This window comes from Rhinatrema bivittatum, chromosome 11, assembly GCF_901001135.1.
Source record: "Rhinatrema bivittatum chromosome 11, aRhiBiv1.1, whole genome shotgun sequence".
Classification (NCBI taxonomy): domain Eukaryota; kingdom Metazoa; phylum Chordata; class Amphibia; order Gymnophiona; family Rhinatrematidae; genus Rhinatrema; species Rhinatrema bivittatum.
The window spans coordinates 90,745,150-90,772,863 of NC_042625.1; the positions used below are offsets into that span (position 1 = coordinate 90,745,150).

Below are 27,714 nucleotides of genomic sequence, written 5' to 3' on the forward strand. Positions count from 1 at the left end.
CCCCCCCCCCCCGCACAGGCTAAGAATCCAAACGGGAAAGGCTCGTGGACCTGCCCCCAACGTGACAGCGGTTCTGGTGTCTCCCGTGGATCGGGCCCCCAGGGCCTCTTCGCTACTTGCTGAGCCTTTTGGCCACATCCGCGTAGGCAATCTCGATCTCCTTCTCCCCGGGGCAGGTGCTGGTGAATTCATCCCTGCTGTAGGCGTTGCTCAGGTACCTCCAGATCCCGGTCATGTCCTTGGGAATTTCAAAGTCGCGATATTTCTTCACCACCACCTGAAAAGAAAACAAACAACACACAACAAGCAGCCGTGAGAGAAGGGCGATAGATTAAGAGCAGGAACTCTCACGCCTGGAAGATTTAAAAAGTGCTGGGAGGCTGAGCCACTGAAATAGCTGGAAATAGTAAAAAGACTACAACCCAGCCTGAAAACGTTTAAGGAGGAATTGAAAACCTGGTTATTTACCAAAGCCTAACGAGACGCACAATGTCACTCCCGTATCTCCCCCCTCACTCCCTTTAAGGAGCAAATACCATTATTAATGATCTTCGCCGTGATCGCCTGTACATTGCACCACTATCTTTAAGCGTAATATGTGTTAGGCTAACTCTATGATCCGGACTGTAACGGGATCTCACTTTTAGTGCAATGTCTGTAATACGCTTTTATGGATGCCAACTAGATTGGAACTTGTAAACCGTTGTGATGGCAAATCCAAACGATGGTAGATAAAACTCAATAAATAAATACAAATAAAAATAGTAAAAAAACGAGTGAAGGGAGCGGTAATGGAAAAGCAGACCTCTTTTGCAATTTGTGGATTCCCTTGCTTCAGCATACAGAAATTAAGAATTATCATCGATTAGCTTAAATATCAGAGAAATCTTCTGTGGCTGAGATGACACAGGGTAAATCTGTAAAGCAGGAATTGGATGGAAACCTGCTGTACGGAAAAGCATTTGATGCACTGTTCCACAATTATAACACCACTTACTCACATTTGGGATAAGGACCTGGACCTAAGCAAACCATTTCCAGGCAAGCTCAGCTCATTCCCCCCAACAAGATAAACTCCCCCCCCCCCCCCCCCAACCTTCTGCACATACAAAGACCTGGGCGAGTTTGCCCCCCTCCCCAGCTGCTGAGGCAGCCATTTTGTCAGGAGTGGTGATGTCAGCAGGCTCCGCCCACCATGGGAAGGCAAATTCCCAATGAATTAATGATTCGAGCAAATCACTTTCCTAGGGTTGCCCAAGACAATGGGGGAAGATATATTTGGCCAAATGCTCCATTAACACCTTCTGCTTCTGCCAAAAAAACACCCAGCTGCCTAAATACACAGGTGCCTTTTATTCCCCACAGCTTCCTGGGGGAGCGATACTGATCCTGCTAAGGCTTTCGGACCCTCTGGGGTTAAAACAGGAAAGCGAACAAGAAGGAAGCCTCCTATTTCACATCTCGTAATACCACGCATGCCGCACAGCAATAATCAGATCATCCAGGAAGAGACTCCAAACAAGAGACATACGAGGCGGAGTCGATAAGTAAGGTGACTCTCAAGCATTGCTCAAAACTCTTCAAATTCTCCTTATCCACTCCCCTCATACAAAGCAAAAAATCTAATTTACAGCAAAACAAATACAAAAATAAAAAGTCACCCCCTCAGCTGTGTCTGGGTCTGTGGAGGGGATGGGAGAGGCTGGGGGCGCAGGGTAGGCCCCTCTCCTTTTCTGGGGCTGCTGGAGCCGAAGGGAGCCAGAGATATTTCTCAGACAGAGATTTGAGTGAATGGAGCCCCTGCGGACGCACCTTACTTAATTTCTAAGCATTTGATATCCTTGCCTCTTCCTAAACTTAAGCCCAAGGCGGATTAATTAAGTAAGGAGGCTCTGAACGCATGCGCAATGGACACACAGACAGGACAGACAGATGGAAGGTAAAATGTAAGTAAACAGATTAGGCAGGAATAAGGAAGGGACTGCATTCGATATAAATCGGAGGGATGGGCATTTGTTTGAAACAAAAAAAGTCAAAACTGCAACCAATGAGGCCCATTTTTCAGTTTGTTCCGAATATAAAAAACAAAAACAGCCTCCCATGAAATAAAAAAAGAACACATAAGAGGTCTCTGGTGGCCCGGGCTGGACTTCCTGGGCCCAAAAAGAGCTGCAGAACCGGATTTGGGGCCTTGCACAGGGGTTAGGACAGGGGCCGGCCGCCGGGCTCCGTGCTACCTTGGCATCGCCCCCCGGGCAGACGCCATCGGTTTTCACGCACCGGGACCCAGGCGGGAGCAGCTGGAGGGCCCCAGCCCAGGCCAGGGCAGTTTTGGGGCCCGGGAAGGCCCAGCCAGAGCCACCAGGAGCCTCATTTTTTTTTTTTTATTGGCCTTTTCTTTGTTTTGGGGAGATTTTTTGTTTAATGTTTATTTTTTCGTTTCACAAACAAACAACTAAAAAAAAACAAACAAACCAAACGTTAAAATGAACTGAATAAACTCCCCCCCCCCCCCCACCAGCAGCAGCAGCAAAATGGAAAAACCAAACCAAACACTGCACTTATATATTTCAGAAGTGATTTAAGCGGCAGTGGCGCCCGGCGAGTTCCCCACCGAACGCTTTTTGCCGCTGCCTCCAGGCCTGTGCGGGACGCGTTTCGCTACCTTGACAATGTGCAGCTTGGGCAGAAGGTTGCAGTCAGCCAGCGTCATCTCGTCCCCGTCCAGGAACCTGCGGGTGGAAACCCCCACGTCGTCAATGCTGTTCTGGTCGATCTCATCGGGAAGGGGCGTGACCAGATACTCGTCCAGTTTCTGCAGCGTCTTCAGCAGATTCCTCTCCAGGCCTGGAGCAAAGAGAGAGAGAGAGAGGCGCAAAAAAAAGTGCATTTTGAAAAGCAGCCCCAAAAATACGTAACTTTTTTTTTTTTAATTTTAAATATAAGCTTTTAAGTAACTTTTAGCTTTCTTTCTACCAGTCAACAAGTTCCATCACCGATCCCCAATACTTGCCTGCTGCCTTTTGTATATTAATATTTCCTTATAGTTTTTTCCTCGGTGTAAATAAGTAATGGCGGCAAGCGGAGAGCACGGGGAAGACGGAAGGCAGCTTTAATGAAGGAGCAGCGTAAGTGGGGGGCTGGGGAGAGACAGTCTGGAAGGAGAGAGAAGAATTCAGTAGCCCCTTTACATGGGTTTACGGATACAAGAAGGAAGTTTAAAAACCGCCGCACCGCTGCTTGCTCGAAATAACTTGCTTCTTAAGTCTAATGTAATCTTTTTTTTTATCATTCTTAAATCTCCTTTTTTGTTTCCCAATCTTTATTGCACTATTTTTAAAATGCAGAGAGGTCAGGACATTTTACTGCATCCATACAGAAGATAAAATTCCAGTAACAAACCAACAAAAATCCACCCTGCAAAAAAAGTGCTTCTAGAACGTAGACCGTGAGGTCCATATTCAAAAGCCATTTAGACATAACTCACAAGTTATCCCAATAAGTAGCAAATGTGACATAGTCAGCCACTTAACCGGCTAAAATTATAGCGAGATAGGTAGTTATCCGGATAAAAGGGTCATTTCAAGGGAGGGGCTGAGATAGCAACGCAAGTGGGAGGAGTTTGGGTGCCGTTCATGGTGATGAGCAGCATCTAATGTCAAATGTGTGAGAGAGAGAGAGAACAAATCTCTTTTCTATTCAGAGCACTGTAAGAGGGGGCACTTTTACCTCGAAGTAGGGTTTGGGGGCGGGTGGTTTTACATACACAGTAAGAGGTGCGAACAGCAAAGTTGACACCACTGAAGATTTTCTGCTCTTTGAATCAATGAAAGGTACAAGAGGAGTTGAGGTAATTCGTACCTCCTACTCTGTATGTAAAAATGCCCCCCCCCCACCCCGAGTACAAAGTGCCCCCCTCTTACAGTGATATAAATAGTAGAGTGAGATACTGAATATCAGGGCTGTGCAAACTGAATATCAGGGCTGTGCATGTCTTTCTTCTGTTTTGGCGGCCGACTTTCTAGTACACATGGGAAAATGGATGTTATGCGTGTATCTCATATTAAAAATAGACGCATACTGGTTTTTTTGCATGTACTAGGCAGTTGGTGAGGTAGGCGTGTACCCGCTGAAACAGATGTAACGAATGCTCATTCCGACTGAATATTGGCCTCAAAGTATTTTTAAAAAAAATAATTTCTTATAATTCACCAGCAGAGGGCAGCATTGCGAATTAAATAAACAAACCCTTGCCTGCCCATCAGGCCAATGCTCCCTTAACGCGTGCCGATCCACCTCTCCCGGGCACCAGATTTAATATTTACACAGGTGCCGCAGGAAGTAGGAGGCGCGGCACAGGCGTTAATTTTGGCGACTAAAAGTGTGCACATTGGGTGCATTTTTTTTTTGCATTGGGGGGGAATAGATAATAGCCTCATAGACACGCATTTACATGTGCTGAGCGCTCTTATCTACGCACGTGATTGGACACGCTAACCCCCGTTTTGCATCGGGGGTTATGGACGCGCAGCCAATTGCGCATTGAGCCATGTGCTGTGGCCAGCGCACGGTATCGCACTGGCCTGATTATTAAGATGACCCCGGGCTTTTGTCCTGTTAACACCTCCCTCTCCTCCCCCACTAACCAGTCCAGCAAATTTCTCTTAATGTATATTTATTGGGTACCTGCTAAAAACCTGAATGGCAGGGTCACCAGGACAGGTTTCTGAAGCCCTGGGCTAAGCAACAATAATAAAACAGAAGGCTGGACTTTTGTTTTATTTTACAATTTTAAACAGGGATATGCATGTGTCTTCCATTTCAGCGGGTACGCATATACCTCGCCACATTCCAGTACACACGAAAAACCAGATATTCTGTGTGTATTTTTAATAGTGTGTTATGCGCATAATATGCGGTTTTTTCATGTACCCACCAAAACAGGAGAAATGAAACAAATGCACATCCCTAAATTTAAATACTTTATTTTCTAGTTAATTTTGTGCTTCCTGTCAGCAGCTGTGAAACGAGAAATCCTCCATTCCACCACTAAACAGGTATATGGCATGAGCAACAGCAGATGCTCGAGCACTATAATGCATAAATCTTGAGGAAGACGCAGGATGCACAACACACCACAAGAATGGTCTTTCTATCATCCACCAGGACTTAAACGTGGAAACCTGAGGACAGATCAGGGCCCTGACGCCCACGCAGTCGGCCCAACTCGCTTCCTTCTGCAATCCCACAGACCCCAGCTCATCTCTAGTGGTTCTTTCTAATCATAGTAAACTTTTTCTGATTTATCTGCTAACTATTCTGTCCTTCCTCACGTGTACTCAGTCATCTGCCAGAGCCCATGTGCATTTTAGGGGTGTGCATAAGTTTTCAAACAAAATGAAAAAAAGTAATGAAAAACCTGAGATTTCATTTAATTTAAAAATGAAACAGAAAATTAATTTCTTTCCCCATTCGCTTTTGATTTGGAGAGTCTACAAAAAAAAACAAACAAAAAAAACTAACCATAATTTTTTTTTTTTACACACCCACAACCTTCCTCTCTGAAGGCAGCAAGCTCACCCTATCTGTGAGGTCACGGCAGGCCAACTGGCACAGGAGCAATCACCAGTCCCACCTACCCCACCAAGACCTGTGCTTCAAAACGGTGGCGGTAAGTCTCTACCTGTGGGGAGGGCAGGGGGATGAGAAAGGCCCAGAGTTGGGGGTTTTTTGTTTTTATTTGCAGCAGCAAAGGGTGCTGGGGGGGGGGAGGGAGAGAAGGATTTTGGAAGGAAGCTTATTTTTCTTTTTTAGATTTTTTTTCTTTCAATTGTACATTTATTTCGTCTCAATTAAACGAAATGAACATAGACTAAAACGAAAATACAAAGTAAAACAAAAATTGCGTGCATGCATCTCCCTCGTGCATTTACAGCGCTACATGAGACCCAAATCCATGGCATATGGAATAAACAAAGGCATGGTCGGAAATCCCCCTTAATCCCTGCTCCAGAATGGCCCTGGGAGTGAGCGGCAGAGAGTGAGCAAGGACCGGGGTGGAGAGCTCCTTCGCAGCTCAGAGGGAAGCTAAGAAAGCTGTACTTCCGCGAAACAGGGGCAGAGCTCGACAGCATCAAAACTGAGCAACGAAACTGTGATTTCATTACCACGCTCTAAAAATAATGCGTGGCAAGAATTCATTGCACTGGGATGGCAGAACAGGGCAGAAACTGATCTCAGGTGCACGATGCAATTAGCAAAATGGGTTCCTGTCCTGCCAGGGTGATGGAAGAGGCTGCACTCTGCTGAGCTGGGATCTTTGCAGACGGGAACATTTTGAATAAGTCATTTTGCTAATGGAATATGACCAGGGCTTGCTTCATTTATTTATAACACTTCCTTCTAAGGTAGACCCTGGCAGCATGCCAGAGGGACAGATGTAACAGCCTGTGTCACATCTGTACTGCAACCCACAGCCAAGTTATAGATTAAAAGACAAAACACGAGAAAAATAAAGAGGGCCAAGTTTCAAATAACTATTCACCCAGGTTAAAGGGCTCTTTGAGAACCCCTCGCCCCCACCCCACACTGCGGAACTGAGCGGAGGAATCTCGGGGGACGGGGGAAGCAGCAACGCCCTCGGTTTTTGCATTTTCACAATTACACGCGCTGCTTTGAAAAGAAAAAAATAAATAAAGGTGAGGATGTGGTTGCACAGCTCTGCGGATCTCCCTCCACCCCCGAAAGAACGCATGAGAGCTGCTGAGAAGGAAAGGGCACCCCCGGCTATTCCTCCCCGAGTGTCTTGTCCGTGCTAAAGGTCGCCCCGGGAAAGACTCCGTATTTTCTGCGACTTCTACACAGATCTGCTCGATTTTCAAGCGCACCCATCCTCCTCTGCTGAAGATTACCCACGACAGGGAGGGACTCTGCTCTCACACCTTATCTCCTCCTTACGCGCCACTAAAAAACACCGGTGCTTAATTATTTTTAACACGATTTAGGCACAGCAAAACCATTAAATATCCAGAGTAACTGTTGGAGTGCCGTACCGGGTGTTCAGTTGGCCAGGCAGGGTTGATGCAGGAATTTTAAGTTGACTGTTCAGGGTCATACAGAGCCCTTACGGTGATTATCTGCAAAGTGACTTGCGAAAACCCCATTTCAATCTGAGCAGCGAATCCCCTTCCCCTCCCAAAAACTGGATATGTGCGAACCTAACCAGCGTAAGCAGGCCTGGCTAATCTCTTCTGGCTTGAACGCCAGCCATGGATGTGAATCACCCAAGTTACTGCTCATCCTGCCGATCAGTGGACTTCCCCATGATCCCCACTTGCACTATGACGACAAATTCGACCGTCGTGCCTGCTGCGGGATCTCTGCATCCCGGCCACCCTAACTCCGTTTCCGCCAGTCCTTGGCTTCCTGATTTTCTCTGCACCGTAAAGGAGAAGGAAGTAGGAATCCCAGGACTGGCCTAGCTAATCTCTCGAGGGAACGACGTTGGGGTAGAAGGGGTGCTCTGATGCTAACACCGCCTGGGCCTTCCGAGGGCCCTCGTACCTATAGAGATCCAGCCTCAGCGCCGAAGTTACCCACCCCGTCTGCGGCTCTTATGCAGGCCCTCAGAATAAGAGCAGCACAACGCAGAACAGGGTGGAAAGTTTCACCTTCGCACTGAAAGGAAGAAGGATCTCAATGTGGGTTTTTCTGTCAAATGACGCAGGCAAAATCTGATGCAATGGAGTCCGATTGTCGCTTTGGCAATCTGGATGCTTCCTTGTTCTTCATCCTCTGAATCCTTTCTATCTCTCCCCCCCCCCCCCCCCCCCATTTATTGAAATTGAGCTCTGGTTCCCTCCAAGAGCCAAACATAAGAAATAACATGGACTAGAGGAAAAGACACAGGAAAAATAAAAGCATCGCTCTGAATCTTGCCTGTCCCAGGTCCCAGAGAGTGGCGGCTGCTTAGCAACACAGAGTTTCTTTTTTTTTTTTAATTTACCATTGAGGAATGTAAGCCCAGACCGGCATGGTTTGGGCTCAGCGGCCGCTCATCACTAGCGGTGCCCTCGTCTCACTGTCTGAGCAGGGCTGCTGGTTATCCAGACGATGACAACTCAAAAAAAAAAAAGATCCGTGAAACGAAAAGGATCCGCGTAAACGAAACCGAGTGAGCGTTAAGGCTACAGAATCCTTCGCAAGAGTGGGTGAATGAGGATAGATCCTCGGCGCCGAGACTTTCCAAAAACCGGGCAGACTGGATGGAGTTTTTTTTGTGTCGACACAAGGGGGGGGAGGGGCAGGAGACAATTTAAGCTGCCACTTGCTTACTGCCTGCCTTTTAACCCCAGTTCCCTCACCCCCAGAAATCCCTTTGAAAATTGCCCTCAAAGAGTTAGAAGCCACAGGGCTGTGTCCTAGAAGAGCATTAGAGGAAACCCCTCAAAAAGTACCTCACACTTGTTTAAAATTATTATATTGGCACTTAAGCTTTCTCTCTTTTTATTTAGTTGTCTTTACTTTATAAAACGGTGGTTGCAGGGTTCATAAAAGGATAATACTGGACTCCTAGGGTGAAGCAAGCTCAGCTGCCAGTCCCGCACTGACCACCCTTTAAGATCCTTTGCCTTCCCCAGACTGGCAAAGTACGTTCCTAACGCACATCACAGGCCAGAAAGTGATTGCTTACCTCGCGTACCCTGTGGTACCGAGGGTGTACAAGCTGATCTAGATCGCGGACCTTTCATGCACTGGCAAAGGAGCTGAGCTGAGAAACATCACGGGGCATTCAGCAGCCTTTTTCCTGAGCATCTCTCAGCTAGAGGTCCCTCACATTTAGTTCTTAGAATTCAGCTATCGAGGGATTTCAATTTTCTTTATTGTTCCTGGGGGGTCTTATAATATGATTTATTGTATCTGTAGGACTCTCTATTGTGTAACTGCACTCAGAATTTGGCACGTTCTTATGTTGGAGGTAACTTCTAAAAGCATTTGAACACGTAAAACAGTGTTTATGCAGAAAAATGGGGTTTTCTAAAAAAATAAAAATAAAAGTGCGCTAAGTTTAGATGGGAAAACGTACGCGTGCCAGACAGCAGATATATAAAACTCTATCAGGTGCTCTTGGTGGGATAATGTTCAAAGCCAACACTGCCCACTCACGTTTTCTTTGAAATCCAGGATAATTTATGGGCGTATTTGCTGCACAAATTACCCACCCTACTGATACCGCGTTATGATTTCCATGCTTGTGCACTGACTGGGGCAAGGGACAGGCGATTATTTATTTAGTAAAAATGTTCTAAGCCTTTGGCAGTAAACTCTCTCAGGACAACATTAATTAACATGCGAGGTCCTGCCGTAAGGTTTAATTATGATCTCAATGACATCCATGGAGGCATTAGAGGGTGAACACAGGGGTACGAAAAAAAAGCATCGATCAGCGGGCGGGCAGACAACTGAAACATGGACACATCGTCTGTGCCACAAAAGTCGCAGGCAGGAAAATATTCCCAGTTTCAGATGATCTCCGGTTTTCTGTTTCACCTTTCTGGGGCATCGGGACATTGATCTCTTTAATTTTTTTAAAATTTGATTACCTCCCTTCTGTCAAAGATCATCAAGCTGGGATACAGCACATGGCTGTATGACCTCTCTCCGATTCCTCCCTGCCTGCTCCTGATAAGGCATTAGCTATTCACATTATTGCATCTACTGGAGGAGGGGAGGATGGAGCGCCGTGGGCAACTCTTTACCAAAGGGGAATAAACCATAGCTGAAACGTTATTTCAAGCAACTCTGGCTGTGCCAAAAGGATCAGGAAATTAGAGAACAAGAGACAGAGCGAGTCACAGTGCATAACGCATTGAAATCATCGGCTCAGTGTGAAATTGCGATCAAAAAAGCAAACAGAATATTAGGAATTTTTAGGAAGGGAATGGTGAATAAAATGGAAAATGTCATAATGCCTCTGTATCGCTCCATGGTGAGACCGCACCTTGAATACTGTGTACAATTCTGGTCGCCGCATCTCAAAAAAAGATATAATTGCGATGGAAAAAGTACAGAGAAGGGCGACCAAAATGATAAGGGGAATGGAACAGCTCCCCTATGAGGAAAGACTAAAGAGGTTAGGATTGTTCAGCTTGGAGAAGAGACGGCTGAGGGGGGGATATGATAGAGGTGTTTAAAATCATGAGAGGTCTTGAACGAGTAGATGTGACTCGGTTATTTACACTTTCGAATAATAGAAGGACTAGGGGGCACTCCATGAAGTTAGCAAGTAGCACATTTAAGACTAATCGGAGAAAATTATTTTTCACTCAATGCACAATTAAGCTCTGGAATTTGTTGCCAAAGGATTTAGTTAATTCAAAAAAGGTTTGGATAAGTTCTTGGAGGCGAAGTCCATTAACGGCTATTAATCAAGTTTACTTAGGGAATAGCCACTGCTATTAATTGCATCAGTAGCATGGGATCTTCTTAGTATTTGGGTAATTGCCAGGTTCTTATGACCTGGTTTGGCCTCTGTTGGAAACAGGATGCTGGGCTTGGACCCTTGGTCTGACCCAGGATGGCAATTTCTTATGTTCTTATGGGAAAATGCAGGAAGCTAGCGGTAAAAAACCAGGTCAACGAAGGCTCAACTTCATCTCAAAGAAAAACAGGCAGAGTTAAAAGGCACCAAGCAGCACAAAAAACGAAGGTGATTAAACGTCCTGGCTAGATGCAAACAGTGACACTTGTGAGGCAGTGGACGGGTTACCTTCGTTAGCGTCAGGCTTCGAATTCTTGATGTACGCAGAAAATCTGGCAAAGATGTCCATTCCAGCAGTGTTAGATTCGGGGTGCCTCGGTGAAAGTTTTAGATACCTAAATGGGGAAAAATCAATTGTGAAAAACAGGGAGAGGAGGAGATGTTTTCATTATTTCCTTGGTATGGAGCATACTTTAAGCAGAGAGACTAATTTATATCTGCATAAATAATTTGTATTTTTAGCCTGCCTTTCAAAATAATGCTCAAGGCTGCTGACAGCATTAATAGTAATTCAGATACAATAATTTGTTGCCAGAGGATGTGGTTAGTGTAGCTGGGTTCAAAAAAGGTTTGGATAAGTTCTTGGAGGCGAAGTCCATTAACGGCTATTAATCAAGTTGACTTAGGGAATAGCCACTGCTATTAATTGCATCAGTAGCACGGGACCTTCTTAGTGTTTGGGTAATTGCCAGGTTCTTGGGGCCTGGTTTGGCCTCTGTTGGAAACAGGATGCTGGGCTTGATGGGCCCTTGGTCTGACCCAGTATGGCATGTTCTTATATTCTTAATTGCTCCATAAAAATGTCATTTATTCCATCCAGGAGCTTTATATATCTAGCATGTACCGATGATACATTTACCCAGTCAATGTTGGGGTAATTGAAGTCTCCCATTATTACTGCACTACCAATTTGGTTAGCTTCCCTAATTTCTCTTAGCATTTCACTGTCCGTCTCACCATCTTGACCAGGTGGACGGTAGTATACCCCTATCACTATACTGTTCCCCGACACACAAGGGATTTCTACCCATAAAGATTCAAGTGTGCATTTAGTCTCATGCAGGATGTTTATCCTGTTGGACTCTATGCCATCCCGGACATAAAGTGCCACACCGCCTCCCGGGTGCTCCTCTCTGTCATTGCGATATAATTTGTACCCCGGTACAGCACTGTCCCATTGGTTATCCTCCTTCCACCATGTCTCTGAAATGCCAATTAAGTCTATGTCACCATCATTCATTCACCTGGATAAAACTTATCCAGCTATGTCTGGTGGTGCTGGAGAGCAGTCCTGTGGAGCACCTAACCGGCAGTACAGTGTTACATGTCCAATACATCTGTCCCCTCCCCGCACAATGTAATATTGACCTCAGGTTGTACAATCTGGACCCTGATAAAACTCTACTCCTCTCTCCCCCCCCCCCCCTCCTCCTTAAGATAAGAATAATTAATGCACCTTGGATAAAACAAAAATGCTAAGAGAAAAGTATCTGCTCTTCATAGAGCTCGCTTGCTCGCTCGATGAGACCGAGATCTTTAACAAAACTGTGCCTCCCCAGGACAGACTGGGCACTAAAAAGCTCACTTGTAGGTCCCAGTAACCCCTCCAGCTGGCGAGTCAGGATCAGGCTGGCGCAAGGCCCGGCTCACCTCCGGCTGGACGAGTAGGGGTATTTCACCCCCGCCCCCGAGCATGCTGCGTTAAGGGTCAGTGCTTCGGGCCAGCTACATCTGCGTAAGATATATAATCGCAGGTTCGGGGACCTGTGCGGTCTGTCGGTGTCAGACCCCTCCCCCCCCCTCAGAGGCAGCGACCTCTCGGCACAGGCCCATCTTTTATGATGCAAAGCCTAACATCTGTCTGTCTGCGGCACCTACTTGGGAGGACGCAGAACCTCCTCCAGGAACTCCTCTATCTTGTTCACATCTGTCTTCACTTCGTGATTGTAGGTGATGAAGGGCGGGTGCGTCCCGGGAGCCAGGTTCTGCAGATCCGCCGGCTTCCTGATGGGCAGACAGAACACAAGTCAGCGAGCGCGGGTTTCCAAACCCGACCGAACCCAGATCCTGCAGAAAGCGTTCACAGGCATATCCGGCTGCCGCTGCCCACGTCACACACCTGTCCTAAAGCTGCCTGGATACAACTTACTTGTATGTATTTGAGCAGTACAAGACAGCAGATTCATGACCTCACTCGTAATTTACAAACCTCTGGCTAAAAATAAATACATTAAAGGACAGAAAATGCCAAAATATGCAGCAGTCTGAGTTTTCTGTCCTACCTAACGTGACAGAGCAGATCTTCAATTCTCTGCAGGCTCCATCTCTTTAATGAGTTAACAATGGAAACCAGGCAGAAACGTTCCTCGGGAGCTTTCAAGATTATACAGATCCAGTTTCAGATGTCATGATAATCGCATGGAACATTGGTTCCCCCCCACCCCCCCAGACACAAAATAAAAAAAGATCCCCCCCTGCCCCAACGGCCTATGACCGATCACGCCGACGGTTTCCTCTCGGGCGTTAGGAAAGGAACAACCAACTGGCCCGGGCATGTGCTGAATGCACAGCCACAGCGGCAGCAAGAGGAGCCCCCTGTGCGTTCCCGGAGGCCCTCGCAAATGAAACTGAACTCCAGGAGGAAGCTCTCTTGGGGCGCAATGCAAGACTTGAGATCGCATCCTGGCTTAAACGCCAGACTCCTGCCCGGCAAGGTAACGCACAGAATTAAACCATTCGGAGGCTTCACCCCGGCATGCACAGGGCCATAATTAGGGAGGGGGCTAATCAGGGTGACAGCGCTGGGTCCCGTGCACCAGCCCATGGCCACAGCACAGCCCTCCCCCCCCCCCCCCTGCCATCCCGTCTCCGGCAGCAAGCTCGCGGGCGCTGGGACAGTGCCGTCACAGGGAGGCTGGCAGAGGACTGGCTGCTCTCCCCGTGCCCACAGGGGACAAGGGGAGAAGATCACGTCAGCAGGGAAAGGGGGAACGGAGAGAGAACAGCGCCAGTGAGGGAGGAAGGGGAGAGGCATCAGTGTCACGTGTTAGGTGGGCCTCCCATGGGAAGCAGGAATGATCTACACTTATTCTCAAGGCGTCATGAAATGCTATAAGATACCGGAGAGGGTCATTTTGTTAAGGAGCGATCTGCATTGCCCAGCTTGCTGTGTCCTGTCCTGGCATTCAGCAGCTTGCTACCATGACCTTTCCACTGCCCACACCATAACTAACCAGCCACCGGCTATTTATTTAGGGTTTTTTCTATTCCAACTTTCAGGCGCTTCAATGCAGATTACATTCAGGTACTGTAGGTATTTCCCTATCTGCAGTGTGGAGGAGCAGCCTAGTGGTTAGAGCAGTGGCTACGACCCAGGAGACCAGGGTTCGAGTCCCGCTGTCACTCTTTGTGACCCTGGGCAGGTCACTTTACCCTCCCCATTGCCTCAGGTACAAACTTAGATTGTGAGCCCTCTGGGGATAGGGAAATACCTACAGTGCCTGAATGTAATCCACTTTGAAGCGCTGAAAAAAGTGCGAAAAGTGGAATATAAATCTAAATAAATAAACACACAGCTACGTGGCCAGCCTGGGAGGCACAGCTGGCTTATTGGGTCCAGCGGCATTTCACACTGGATTGACCACCGGAGACAGGATGCTGGGCTTGGACGCTCTGGTCAGGTTTCTGGCACAGGATGCAGGACAGAAAGAATGGAATCAGAGCCGAAATTCAGCCGGCGCCCTGCTGAAATGACTCAGTCGGTGGCACCAGAGAGCAACCGGGGTCCGGCGTTCCAGCCTCAAACTCTGCATCCTTTTAAGGGCAGAGAGATCTGCAAAGGAGGACGAGGAAAACCCTTCCTGAAGTGCAGGCTCGTGAAGCGGCAGCTCACCGAGACACGGCGCAGCCTCGAGAGGCCCTACTGGCGCCAGATATTAAAACCAGCAAGCCCAGGAGCGGGGTCCTCTCGGGAAGAGCCCAGCATTCTCTTACCCCTGGATTCATCCTGGGGATCTTTTCCAGGCACCTCTGGCCCTGAGATCTTTCCTTCCTGGCAGCTTCCATGACTTCCATGCTGCTGTTTTTGGTGGGATGTGCCCGCCCCAGATGTGTAACTCAGCAGACTCCTGCCTGGGGCAGCTGGGGGCGGCCTCCTCACTCCCAGCCGTGGCCAGGAAGTGATTTCAGTGCTTCTGGCTCCAGGCCCACGTCGCTGACCTGCTGTACGGCGCATCGCTCGGCAGGAAATTCCTTTCCGTTTAACAAACCCAGCTGAAGCCGCTGGACAAGGCTAAGTGCTTTAGACTATCTTGGGAAGTGTGGCTAATCTAGGGAGCAGACAGATGGAAACACTTGTTAGCAGAAAAACTGGATGAGATGTAAAAAGCAGCGAGGAGGCAGCCCTGACGCTCACAGCAAGGGCCTGCTCTTCACCTTCTCTGGAAGTATCCCATCCCCCAACCAACACACACACTCTCTCTCTCGCACACACACACACACACACACTCTCTCTCTGTCTCGCACACACACTCTCTCTGTCTCGCACACACACACACACACACACTCTCTCTCGCACACACACACACACACACTCTCTCTCGCACACACACACACACACACTCTCTCTCTGTCTCGCACACACAAACGCGTGAATAAACTTCCCCCAAAGTCAGAGAGTGCAAAGTGCTTTAAAACAACAATATCCTATTCACGTTTTGGATTTCCTTTATAGTGCACAAGAAAGCTTCCAAATTTGGTTACACTGAAGCTTTTCCAGACTTCCAAAATGCACGTAAGCAAACCCCTGTTGAAAGCCTCCTCACTCGAAACCGGGGTGGGCAGCTTCACCCCCGGCCAATACAACTGGCCACCTCCAGCAAAAAAGAGAGGGGCAGAGACCCTTCCCGGAGGAAGCGGAAGAGCTGCCAGAAGCACCGGGAATAAGCAAAGAAAAAGGAGCCGTGAAAGGAGACCCACAAAGCAGAGAGGAGCGGTGGTGACATGCGAGGAGGAATCCGTATCGAAATGCACGGGGGTATCAGAAAGTCGGAACCAACGGCGCGTCACAAAATCCTAAGACACAGTCCAGCCCATTCATTCGCTTACCCAACCTAGATACAGAGTTTGAAAGTGAGTTTGCAAATTTATTTAACTCTGAGAACTAGACGATTACCCGGATAAGCCGAACACTGCTCTCCCCCCTCTGACAGTGAAAGCACCCGTGCTGCTTCGCAGCTTAGCCCCTCTTTAAAAAAATTACCCCCAAAACACGAGGGGGGGGGTGAATTTTCACAAGGTTTCAGCGTGCAAAAGTGGAAGTTGCACGTGTCAGCGGCAACGCGCACAGAAAAGCCAGAGATACACGACCACTAGCAGTGTCGCGCGGACACGTAAACAAAATGCCCCAGAAAGGCAGTGTAGGGGTATTCCAGGGTAAGGGGGGAGGGTCAGTAGTTGCTGCTCCCTCAAAAAGCATGCAGTGTGGGCTGGAAAGGGCTGTTTTCCACAAATTTATAGAAAATAGCTATTGTAATGTGCAAGATTGTCGTAAGCTTGCCTGGAGCGCCTGCTGCGGTGAAAAGGCGCTCTGAAGCAAGTTGTTGATGATGATGAAATTATTCTTTAATTTCAGGGAAAAAAAAAAATCAGACTTCTAAACACAAAAGTCCAACCCTGCCAAATGTGTGTGATTGGAATGTCGCCTGCCCCTCCCCCCCCCCGAAAAAAAAAGCCTGAATTTAAAAATAGAAAAAAAAAGCTCTCGCAACGTTCCTAACTGCAGTGGTCGTCAGTTCTGCCACTTTGCTGCTCAAGACCTCCTCCTCCACAGAAATATGCAGACAAAAAAAAAAAAACCCACACCCAGCCGTCATCCAAAACAGATGCACAAAAAAAAAAACCACCCCACGAGACAAGTCTGAGTGAGTCTGTGCGCGAGAGGAAGGCTGTAACTGAACGACCTGAATCACCACTTAGTCTACCAGGCGGAGGGATGTCCCGTGGGTCTTATGTCCGCCGTGTCTCGACTTCTGAGGAACCCAACGCGTTCCTTCAGCCCAGGCATTTCACCAAGTGCACATCTTGCTTGCATCTTCGGCTGGCACGAATAACCCACAGTAAACAGTCCACCGCTCTGTGCCAAGTTTGATACCGCAAGTCTGCGCTCTTCCACGGCCTGTTTACAGGACTTCCTGCTTTGCTCATTTGCATTAGGTCAAAACCCATCACGTACCCTGGCTGGCTGAAAGGCAAATTTTGTTTCGAGATGGAGGCTGAGTCAGTTCAGCCAATTTTGATTTACACCCTGCTCCAAAGAAATTCTGTGTGGTTTCATAGGCTGTTTTATCTTACTTATAATGACAGCTGGCTTTCAGCTATGGAAAGCTTGCAAGAGCATAGAGCTTAATTAGAATCAGGCTCTTACAGCTTCTGTAATTGTAAAAATAAATAAATCAGGTAATAAAATCATGCATCAGTCAACAAGACAAAAGGAGTAAAACTGAAATAGATTCTTCTGCTTATTTTATATTTGAAAATCAAGACAACAGAACTGCGACTGCCTCATATGCATCTTATATTATTTTAATCACATTTTAAAAGTCATCAGAAATGTTGTATATTAAAACCAGGGTTTCTGTGGCCTCCTTCCAGCAAACTATTAGCTATAGAGTCCTTCCCCATCCTCTCTCTCTCAAAGCCAAACAATTCAGCAAAAAACTTGCTGTGTTAAGGGGCTGTTCTGATTCTTCAAATTAAGAATTAGGATGTGGAAAAAAAAAAAAAAAAGACACAAAACAAAATTTGTTTTAAGTCATTTCCAATACGAAATGATACAAACAACTAAAAATTTCATTTCAGTTTTTCGTTTCAGTGTAGGCTAAAAAAAACACAAAACTAACCAGATTAAAAATAAAAAAATTAAATTTAAAAAAAAGATACAAAAGACAAAATGATCCTTTTTATTAATGCACACTGCTAATTAAAATGTTTTCAAGCCTCTTACCTTTTCAAGTCCACTGTTGTGACGTTGAAGACGACGCCCTTCAGCCAAAGAATCATGAAGAGCCTCTGGGAGAAGGGGCAGTTCCCGATGCTCTCGCCATCACTCCCTGCCTATAGACAGATACAGATAAATCGCAGTAAGTGGCGCGTCTTCAGCATTCATTTTAAAATCCATCAGACCTCAGGCACTTCCTAAATCACGCTTGTCCAGTCTCATTCTGCAGTGGGCAGGCCCGCCAACCTCAAACTGGTGCGTATGCAGAGAGCGCTATAACGGCTGGCTGGCACTAGACGCGCATTTAACCACTCCTTTCTTACACCCCTCCCACAAAATGTACACAGTCCATAAAAGGTGTTTTAGTTCACAGCCAAAAAAACACATGTCGAACAGAAACATCCTGAAGCCTGCACCTTCCGAGCCAGATGTGCTCGACGGTGGCGCAGAACACCCCCCCTCCAGCACCAAATCACATCACGTCACTGCTGCCACCGTCACAAACCATAGGCTGGCTAAAAAAAAAAAAAAAAAAAAAAGGGAATAATAATAATGGCTGGTGACTTATTCTAAGCTGTTTCCAAAGAAGCATGGCCCAGTTATGGTCCTTTAGAAAAAGCTGCATTTTCTCCCTATTCAACTTCTGAAGAAGGTGCCTGACCAGCAGTGCCATCTTGTTTGCTGAGTCAGTGAAATGCATTAGAGCCCACAGAGACTCCATCAGCAAGAATTCCAGTGCCTTTACAAGCCATATAAAAAAATAAAATACATGTAGGTGTGTAAAAGTCACTGAAAATGAAGACATTTCTAACCTGATAATTTCATTTTCCTTAGTGTAGACAGATGGACTCAGGATCAATGGTTTATGCTGCCCTACCAGCAGGTGGAGACAGAGTCAGGTTTCAAAGCTGACGTCACCCTACATCCACCCCTGCAGTGATCTCAGCTCTTCAGTATTCTCTTCAAAAGCCACTGTGGACATACTATCGAAAAAGCTTGATTAAAAATGGATAACCGTAACTGTACTCAACCAAACACTGAACCCAGTAAGATTATAGACGCCCTGATCTAGGGACTGGATGACGGCTTACCTGTAATCTCCTGGAATCGATATCCACTCCAGGGGCGAATCCTTGGACCTGTTCTTGGGCAGCCGTGAGCAGGATGAGGAGCCCATCTGTCTACACTAAGGAAAACAAAATTATCAGGTAAGTAATTTCTCCATTTCCTAGCGTGTAGCCAGATGGACTCAGACCAATGTGATGTACAAAAGCTACTCCCGATCGGGAAAGGAGGCTGCTTGCGGTCTGTTAACACCGCCCTTGCAAAGATTGCGTTCTCCCAGGCCTGAACATCCAGGCGATAGAACCTGGAGGTGGTGTGTGAGGAGGACCACGTCGCCGCTCGGGAGACCGCAATCTAGCTTCTGCCCATGAGACTGCATGAGCCCTAGTGGAATGAGCTTTAACCTGAAAGGGTAATGGCTTTCCTGCCTCCACATAGGCACCCGTGACCATCTCCTTAATCCAGCGAGCTATGGTCTCCCGCGAAGCTGGTTCACCCTGCTTCCTCCCACTGTGAAGGATTAACGGGTGGTCCGTCTTTCAGAACGGTTCTGAAACTTCGCACCAAAAGCCTACTGACATTCAAATGACTGAGAGGACGGTATTCTTCCGGGTCCTTGTGCTCATCTAGCATGACATGGACTGATTCAAATGAAGCTCCAAGACTACCTTGGGTAAGAAGGATGGAACGGTAGGAAGCTGTAGCACTCCTGGAGTCATCCGGAGGAACGGTTCCAGACTCGACAATGCCTGCGGTTCAGAGATGTGATGTGCTGAGCATACAGCCACCAGGAACATCGTTTTCAAGGTAAATAAATGCAAGGAAAGACTGCGCAGCGGCCGAAAGGAGGGCCCAGCCAAAATCTCCAATACTAGATTAAGATGCCACAAGGGAACCAGACATCTTAGGGGTGGCCAGAAGTGCTTCACACCTTTCAGAAAAAGGGCCGTGTCCGGATGAGCCGACAGGCGGGTTCCGTTCACCTCGTCCCTGAAAGAGGAGAGCGCCGCTACCTGGACCTTCAAGGAGTTAAGGGTCAAACCTTTATTCAAGCCGTCCTGCAAAATTAGGGGGATTTTGACCGTCCGAGGCGAAACACTGCGGTCCTCGCACCAGGCCTCGAATACTCTCCAGGCTTGCAGATATGCTAGGGACGCAGATGACTTCTGTGCGCAGAGTAAGTTGGCAATTACTGCCACCGAATATCCTCGCTTCATCAGGCGAGCCCTCTCAAGGGCCAGACCATAAGACAGAATAGAGTTGAATCCTCGTGAAGGACCGGAGCTTGATGTAGCAGGCCCCTGTGCGGTGGGACGTACAGGGAGGTCTCCACCAGGAGTCTCCGCATGCCCGCATACCATGGATGCCTGGGCCAATCTGGACCAAGCCTATAGTGGGCCGCTCAACCCACTCAGAAACCCACTACCCCTTACCCCAAAAGGATTGAGAATGACGTCTGTTCGGCACGTCAAGCAAGGAGACCAGAGGAAGTCTTATCGAAACCCCTCGAATGTCTCTGAATCGGGAAGAAATCCTTTTTTTTTTTTTTTTTTAACTTACGTGGGCTCAGCGCTTACCGACTGAGTACAGAGACGGTCTCCAGCTGCGAGGGAAGAGGGCTTTGGCAGTCACCGCCGCGCTCGGGCTTCCTGCACCTGCTGCCTAAGCAACAAAGTCTACGCTGGGAACCGGCTACCGGACCGAGGCTCACCTCTGAGGGATCTCGGAAATCACCTCAGGAATTCTCAACTGGGGGAGGGACCTTTAGGTATCACCGCAGGAGAGCGGGGATCAATCTTTTCTCCAATTTAAATGTAGAATTTCTTCTTCCAAAAGGTACAGCAATCTCCACAGGGAAAGCATGTCCACCATCTACTGGAGACGGAGAAATACTGAAGGGCTGAGGTCGCTGCAGGGGAGTATCTAGGGCGACGTCAGCTTTGAAACCTGACTCTGTCTCCATCTGCTGGCAGGGGAGCATAAACCATGGGTCATGAGTCCATCTGGGTACATGCTAGGAAATTGTATTTCTAGATCCATTTAGGAGCATAAAAGTCAAGAAAAATATGGAATGGCATTGGAAACCATTTTAAAAAATGCAAAGTCCAGGCCTGGTTTTGGCCTCTGTTGGAAACAGGATGCTGGGCTTGATGGACCCTTGGTCTGACCCAGCGTGGCATGTTCTTAAGTTCAAAACGCACAGGTGGCAGAAGAGGGGCAGAATTATGGGAAAAACTAAGGGAGGGCAGACATGTAACGGCTTGGGGATAGCCTGCACATAGCGGCACTTGCTACTACCCTTAAAATAATAATAATTATTTTTTTTTAAAGAAAACTTGCTGGGCCAACGGAATGGACCTTTTTGGTCATCATCTGCCGTCATTCACTAACAGGCCGATACAGTAAAAATCGCGGGAGAGCCGGCGCGCACTCAGGCCACTTCTCCTGTGCGTGGAATTCACAAAAAAAAATTATTCAAATGAGGGCCCGCGGTAAAAAGAGGCACTAGGGACACTAGCGCGTCCATAGTGCCTCTTTTTGGACAGGAGCGGCGGCTGTCAGCGGGTTTGACAGCCGACGCTCAATTTTGCCGGCATCGGTTCTCAAACCCGCTGACAGCCATGGGTTCGGAAACCGGACGCCGGCAAAATTGAGCGTCTGGTTTAAAAATTTTTTTTTTGATTATTTTTAACTTTTGGGACCTCCGACATAATATCGCCATGATATTAAGTCGGAGGGTGCACAGAAAAGCAGTTTTTACTGCTTTTCTGTGCACTTTCCCTGCGCCGGCAGAAATTAGCGCCAGCCTTTGGGTCAGCGCTAATTTCTGAAAGCAAAATGTGCGGCTTGGCTGCACATTTTACTTTCTGTATTGTGCGTGAATAACTAATAGGGCCATCAAACTGCATTTGCATGTTGCGGACACTATTAGTTTCGGGGGGGGGGGGGGGGGGGGGTTTGGACGCGCGTGTCGAAATGCGGGTTAACAGTGCGCTCCACCGGCGCGCACTGTACTGTATCGGCCTGTATGTTACTATGGCCTAAAATAAAGAGGAAACCGCCCAATTGAAAAAAAAAAAAAAGGATAAGACCGAACTTTTTTTTTTAATATAAAAAAAATGTATAAAGGAAGAAATGAAAACCCAAAGGGGAAATCCACAAGACAAACGGAGGAAGTGGGATTTGTGAAGAGGGGGAGCGGCAGAAAGCTTGCATCTTTAAGTTCTTTTGCTCAGCGTTTACAGAAGGGGGAAGGCAGCGGACCTAAGGCAGGAGAAGGCGGTACTGGAAGTCCTCCCGGGCCCTGATGGTTGCATAGCTCCAAGATAGCGAAAGGGCTCAAAGTGCCGACTGCCCCTACAGCGATTCGTCTGAAGGAGTACAGGAGAGGGGATGTGGTCCTGCTGTGCAGAAGTGGGGACCAGGAAGAGGCAGACCCGTTGGTCTCAACTTCAGCAGCCGTGGAAACAGTTTGCAAGGGTAAGGCCCGGTCACACAAACCCGCCCACGTTCTTTAATGGGCTGCGTTACACGCTGCCCTACCTGGACTTCAGTAAAGGCTTCCGACACACACGGATCCACACAGAAAGGTGGCAAGGAAGCTGCAGACTGGGCGAAGGTCTGGCCGAGCACCGGAGCGCAGACGCATTCCCCCTGGCGAAGCCAGCGAGATAGCCCCTAGGATCGAGGCTAGACTCGTTTCTATTCAACCTTATCAGCGGCACCAGGGGGTCAACGTGCTCGCCTGCAGCTGATCCAAGTATCTGTAAGCGTTCCTACGTCCAAACGGGCGAAAAAAATAAAAAGGGGATTGAAAAAAAACCCAACAAAAAACAGCCTTGAAGAACTGTCAAGATGGAAAGTGCCTGGGTTACGTGGGCTTTAGTGAGGGAAGGCACTGAGTGAAGGGGCGACGTTCATACAGATAAAAACTGTCTTCAGAAGCACCTCTGCTTCACAAAGAAAGGCTTTGTAGGAATGCAATGGCATCTGGTTTGTATCCACTGAAGGATATACTTTTATTGCCTGGAATCAAAACAAACAGACCCTATCTGTATGAATTGTTTGCAAGAGGTCACCCACACTGACAGGTTACAGGGGTAGGTTCAATCACTCAGTTATGTGCTTTTCTCCAAAGAGACAGTCGCCAGGTTGGGAGACCACGAGGAGACTGAACAAAGTGGAAGGCCTGCCAGTCAATGTGCGAGGGTCAGTTTCCGCCCTGCAAGTGTCCAGAGTGCCTCATATTAAGGACGGCTTGATGCTGAATAGAGGTCCTAGAAAATACTGATAAAGTGAAAAAATCTCCGCTTGTTTCATTTTCCACGGACCAGACTGCTGTCACCTCGGGATCTGTTCAAGTAGCAGTTAGGAGAAGTCTTGGAAAAACTCAAAGAAGACAGGAGGTCTTGGTCTCTGGTGCAGAGAGAAACTGGAGGAAGGAGCCCACGATACCATCACTACCAGCGACGGCTTGGATCCGTGGCCTTTCTGCTGGCGTCCCATGACGAGATGCTCACATGAGCTACCCTGCTGCTGGTGGTCAAATCCCACTTCCCCTTCTGACACCGTATCTGACATTTCTTCAGGTTATCCGCTTAGATTACAGGCGCTTACTCTACCTGAATTCTCATCATGCTATGAGCCACCTTAAGAATTATTTGGAAAGGTGGATTAAAGAAACAGAAATGACTGTGTCTCAGATAATGAACAGCTCCATCCATGCCATTCTGACTTGTCCATACCTTAAGTCCACTCACACTTCAGTCCATGTATGTGCGTGTGTGTGTGTAAGTGTGCAAAACAAATGTGACCATTTATATCAGCAGGATGGACACAGCTCACAGTGAGTAAGCAAAGGATGTGAAACAGCTTTTTTAGTTTCTAATGTACGATGAGCTTGCAAACTTCGCAGAGATGACCTCAGTGGCTCATCCTCCCGCCCTTCAGAAAAACCTGCCCCACCTGGAACTCCGTTCTACGACGCCTGTAAAGCAGTCTGAGCCAGCGCAGTGCACAGGTACAGTAAGCCTCTCTCATAGCCAGTTCCCATGTTTCAAAATGACATGAAAACATTGACGCCATAAACTATTGTTTTGTTTCCCATCCAAAATGACATGGAAGAAACCCAAAATATCATTTGATGTTTTTTAGTGCAAAAATATAGCACGTAAAGATGAAGCAAACGATACACACGGGAAACCAAAAATAATATAAACTTAAAACCAGAAAGAAAACATAATGAGACAAAATGATTTTCCCCCCAAACACACATCCCTATTGTTTTCTCATTGTTATGGGAGCTAAGATACGTTCACAGCCTGTAAATGTCCTGTTTGCTGGGTTTTTGTAGTCTGGATTGGCCACTGTTGGAAACAAGATGCTGGGCTTGATGGACCCTCGGTCTGACCCAGCATGGCAACGTCTTATTTTCTTACAAAATATCACAGCAACCATTTTCCACATGACGATCCTATTTATAAAAAAAACAAACAAAACAGAACACTGGCCCAGAAATCCACTGTAGCAAACTTGCCTTTAGTTTTTTTTTTTTTAATATGTGTTTTATTAAAACTTTATACCCCAAAACTGCATACGGGCCTGGAGATTACAGTGAATGTCAGTCCCAAAATAAATTTTTTAAAAATGGAAAGGGAGCATTATATAAATACCGACTGAGCTGATGAGCTGTGCTGGTGAAAGTTTACAGATGTGACTTCACTCCTGGATCGCTCTTCTGTATTTAGCTTATCCCTAATATGGGTATTGAGAGAGCAGACAGCAATTTCCTTTCCCTGTACGTAGCTGCCTCCCAATTCTTTAAGTGCAATTGTTTTACAGAATTAATTGCTATTGCAGCTGTACTGGACAGATTCTCAAAGGGAGAGCTGTAATTGAGAGCTCAGATTACACTGCTCCGGCATCAACTCAAACTCAGTGCTGTTTGGTGATGAGAAAGAGAAAATGTCAACTGGTGTATATAATTATCCAATAAAACTAAAAGGACACATAAGTGTGGTCTGTTTTAGGTCTTCAAAATGTACACCTGCATTTTTCTTTCTGATCTGGCAGGTTCCTCCTGCTCCCTTTGGGGTTTTAGCTTAACCAGAACCAGGTTCTGTTGGGCCATGGCGCCGTGAGCCTTTGTTCATAACTACCTGGTGATTTTTTTTCCCCCATGTCATATCTTCTGCCAATTCAGCGCATTCATGGCAACGACTCCCTCACTTTGACCACTAGGTGTCATTATTGTGCAATGACTGGAGCTTCCTACGCCCCTCCCCAGGGTGTAAATGTTCTTGCTGGACTAGGAATCAATCCTAGAAACCTTTTTCTTCAACACTGCCACTGCAACCCATCCCTATAAAAGCATGGGGGGGGGAGGCAGCGAAAACTGAGTTGGGAGGATGGATAAGGCATGGGGAAGGTAGGGATGACCTGGGTGTTTGTTTTAGAGCAGGAATCGGTGTGCTTGTCTACTCAACACATAATGGCAGAAGATGAACTAAATCTAAGATAAGGAGCGATATTACTGCAGGTGGTCAAGCCTGTGCATCTGAGAGCTGGGATGTACCCTTAGCTGGAGCAGTGTCGGTGGCATACGCTCCACCCAAGCAGCCCCTGTAGTGTGGAAGGACCCAAGGGAAAAGGTGGTCCAGGTGGGTCCAGCACTTTCCCAACTGCTGTACATCAGATGCGAGCTTCATTCCCTGCTCCCGGATCTTCGGAGATGGACAGATTCCCCCTGGGCTGAGCCTCCAGAACTGCAGCGAGCAGTGCAGATGGGAAACAAAGCAGGCGGACTGGAAGGGTCGATCGATCTTTTATCTGCCATCGCCTGCTGCGCTACTGCTTACGTAACCTTTTCGCCAGAATGCAGTTACCTGCACATTGGGTTACCTGCACATAACGGCTTTCACTCCAAAAAAAAAAAAATCACCTTACAGCCAGAAGGCGGGGCTGCATCAATCCATAGTGTAAAGAGATACAGAAAAGGGAAGGAGGTACTGGGCGGCAAAGAGTGACTAATGATGGAAGGAATGGGTGAGCAGTTTTTTTTTAAGTGGTGGTGGGGGAATCGCAAATCCAGAGTAGAGTAAGTAATACTATAAACCTTCAGGGCACTGTTTCAGACTAATCTTAAATATGGTTTTGTCTATGTACTGGTAGGTTTACAAATAAATGCTTCTAGTTCGGAATAATTTGCAAGGTGTGCATTTTTGTCTAAATCTGAGCAAGGTCAGAAGAACATTGGCAACTGCTAGTGATTTAAAAAAAATCTTCTAATGACCCTTGCTCTCCAGCTGGCTCTACAAGACAGATCCTCTTCATTACATTTCAGTGCCCGTACTGCTCTCTCTCTCTTCGGCGTTACCACCAGGGGTGTTTTAATGGATGCCGGTTAAACAATGAAAGCATCTCTCTCTCTCTCTCTATCAATAATGCATTCTTCTAGCATCCTCAGTAACAACTCCCGTAGGCGCATGGGGAACACACGGCGCGCACCAATGCGACGTCTGAACTGGTGAAGGAAAGAAGCATTCAGGACAGGCAGAAAAAAAAAACCCATTGTCGTGGACAGATCACAATCACAAGGTGTTCCAGAACCCACCATACCTGCTACATATCTTATATTATTAATGAGCACTAACTAGAAACAATCGTCAGTGGGAACCTTCCAACTTAAATTGCCTGAAAAGGAAGGGAAGCTAGGGGGGATTATCAGAATCAGTTCTTATAGTTACATTTATGAGGGCGATGCCATTGCCCTCTACCCTTCCAAGTGAAGGGGTTAGGGATCAGGGGAAGCTGGAGAGCCTGCCATTAGGAATTACATGGGGGTCACTGTAGGAAAAAGTCAGGGGGTCCTATTTGTAGCTGTTCTACTAAAATTAACATCCAGTACGTTGAAAGTGTTTTGTCACCTCATAGGCAGGTAGAAAGCATTTTCTCTCGGTACATTTTTAGCGCTGGTTATACCAGCACACACTCAGCGACTGAAACGAGTCAAGAGAGAAACTCAACAAAATACAGGAAGACAATAATCGGACAGACAGCATCACTGGAAGCAGAAGAGAGAATCTCACCTCAAATAACCAAGACTAGAAATGCATCAGCAAAAAAGTTATAAATGAGGGGCGTGAATAAGAAAAGCAAGAACATGGCCCATTTCTGTTCTGGGGGTGCGGCTGGTACTGACAGGCTTAGGACAAGGTGGATACCCAGGGTTACTCTTTATCAAGGAACTGCTAAATGAAGGGGTGACACATTTAGGGGTGTGCATGGAAAGTTTTGTTGCATGTTATGCTTCTGTTTTCTGACCTTTTTTCTGGCTTTGTTTTACTAGCTCTCTCTCTATATTTACCTAGATATGCTTTGTTTTAATGCATGCTATTTTTTTTTTTTTACAATGCACGAAAATGTAACTAAATTTAGCAAACAGCAAGTGCTGTATTTTAATTTTTACGACACATCCTGTATTAAGCTTTACTCCAATACGTGTACTTCGGAAAGTTTTGCGCGCAGCGTGTGCTGAAACGCTTTCGCTGAAGTTATTTATTTCCTTAGGGGTTGTTTTTTTTTTTGGGGGGGGGCATCGTTTTGGATAAGAAAGAAGTGCTTAACACGCCAGCGCTTCCCGGGGAAGCCCGAACCGCCGCAGGCTGCTGGGATCCCGGAGGCCTCGCCTTCCAGGAAAGGAGCTGGAAGTTTCTCCAAGAATCTCACGGGGACGGGGCGCAGCCACCTCTGGGACGGAGCCGGGCCCGGGAGGGGGAGGCTCTGCCCGGCCGAGAAGCAGCGGCAGCCGAAGGGCGGGCGCTGCCCCCACATCTGGAGGGGGCGAGGGGCGAGGGGCGCGGCTCCCTGCGCTTCATCTCCACCCGCCCGCCTCCGACTAACGGTGCGGGGGGGAGGGGGGGAGCCGTGCCGTCCCCCCCCCCCGGGGGGGGTAACCTACCTTGACGAAGAGCTCGATGAGGGGCTCCGTCTCCTCCCGGACCCCGTTGTGAGGCACCGACATAGCCATGGCGGCCGCTCCCTCCCCGCCCTGTAAGACGGCAGCGCGCTTCCCTCTCTCTCCCTCTTTCTCTCCCTCCCTCCCCCGGCCTGG

General features: G+C 47.5%; 1 protein-coding gene across 1 annotated transcript; it reads right to left on the reverse strand.

The window, feature by feature from the left end:
* On the reverse strand, positions 1 to 27,714 carry CLIC4 (chloride intracellular channel 4). Its single transcript, XM_029619935.1, has 6 exons — positions 27,562 to 27,714; positions 17,544 to 17,653; positions 12,419 to 12,544; positions 10,769 to 10,875; positions 2,666 to 2,847; positions 1 to 277 (listed from the first exon to the last, which is right to left on the reverse strand). The coding sequence occupies exons 1-6, from the start codon at positions 27,628 to 27,630 to the stop codon at positions 113 to 115; spliced, it is 759 nt and encodes a 252-aa protein (XP_029475795.1). The 5' UTR covers positions 27,631 to 27,714; the 3' UTR covers positions 1 to 112.

Bases quoted from the DNA above. Each gene is read 5' to 3' on its own strand.
- CLIC4 (XM_029619935.1), bottom strand. From the start codon at position 27,630: ATGGCTATGTCGGTGCCTCACAACGGGGTCCGGGAGGAGACGGAGCCC. The intron at 17,654-27,561 runs GTAGGTTACCCC...ATCTGTCTATAG, and splicing joins TCATCGAGCTCTTCGTCAAG to GCAGGGAGTGATGGCGAGAG. The intron at 10,876-12,418 runs GTAGGTGCCGCA...TTCCCCATTTAG, and splicing joins GAGGTTCTGCGTCCTCCCAA to GTATCTAAAACTTTCACCGA.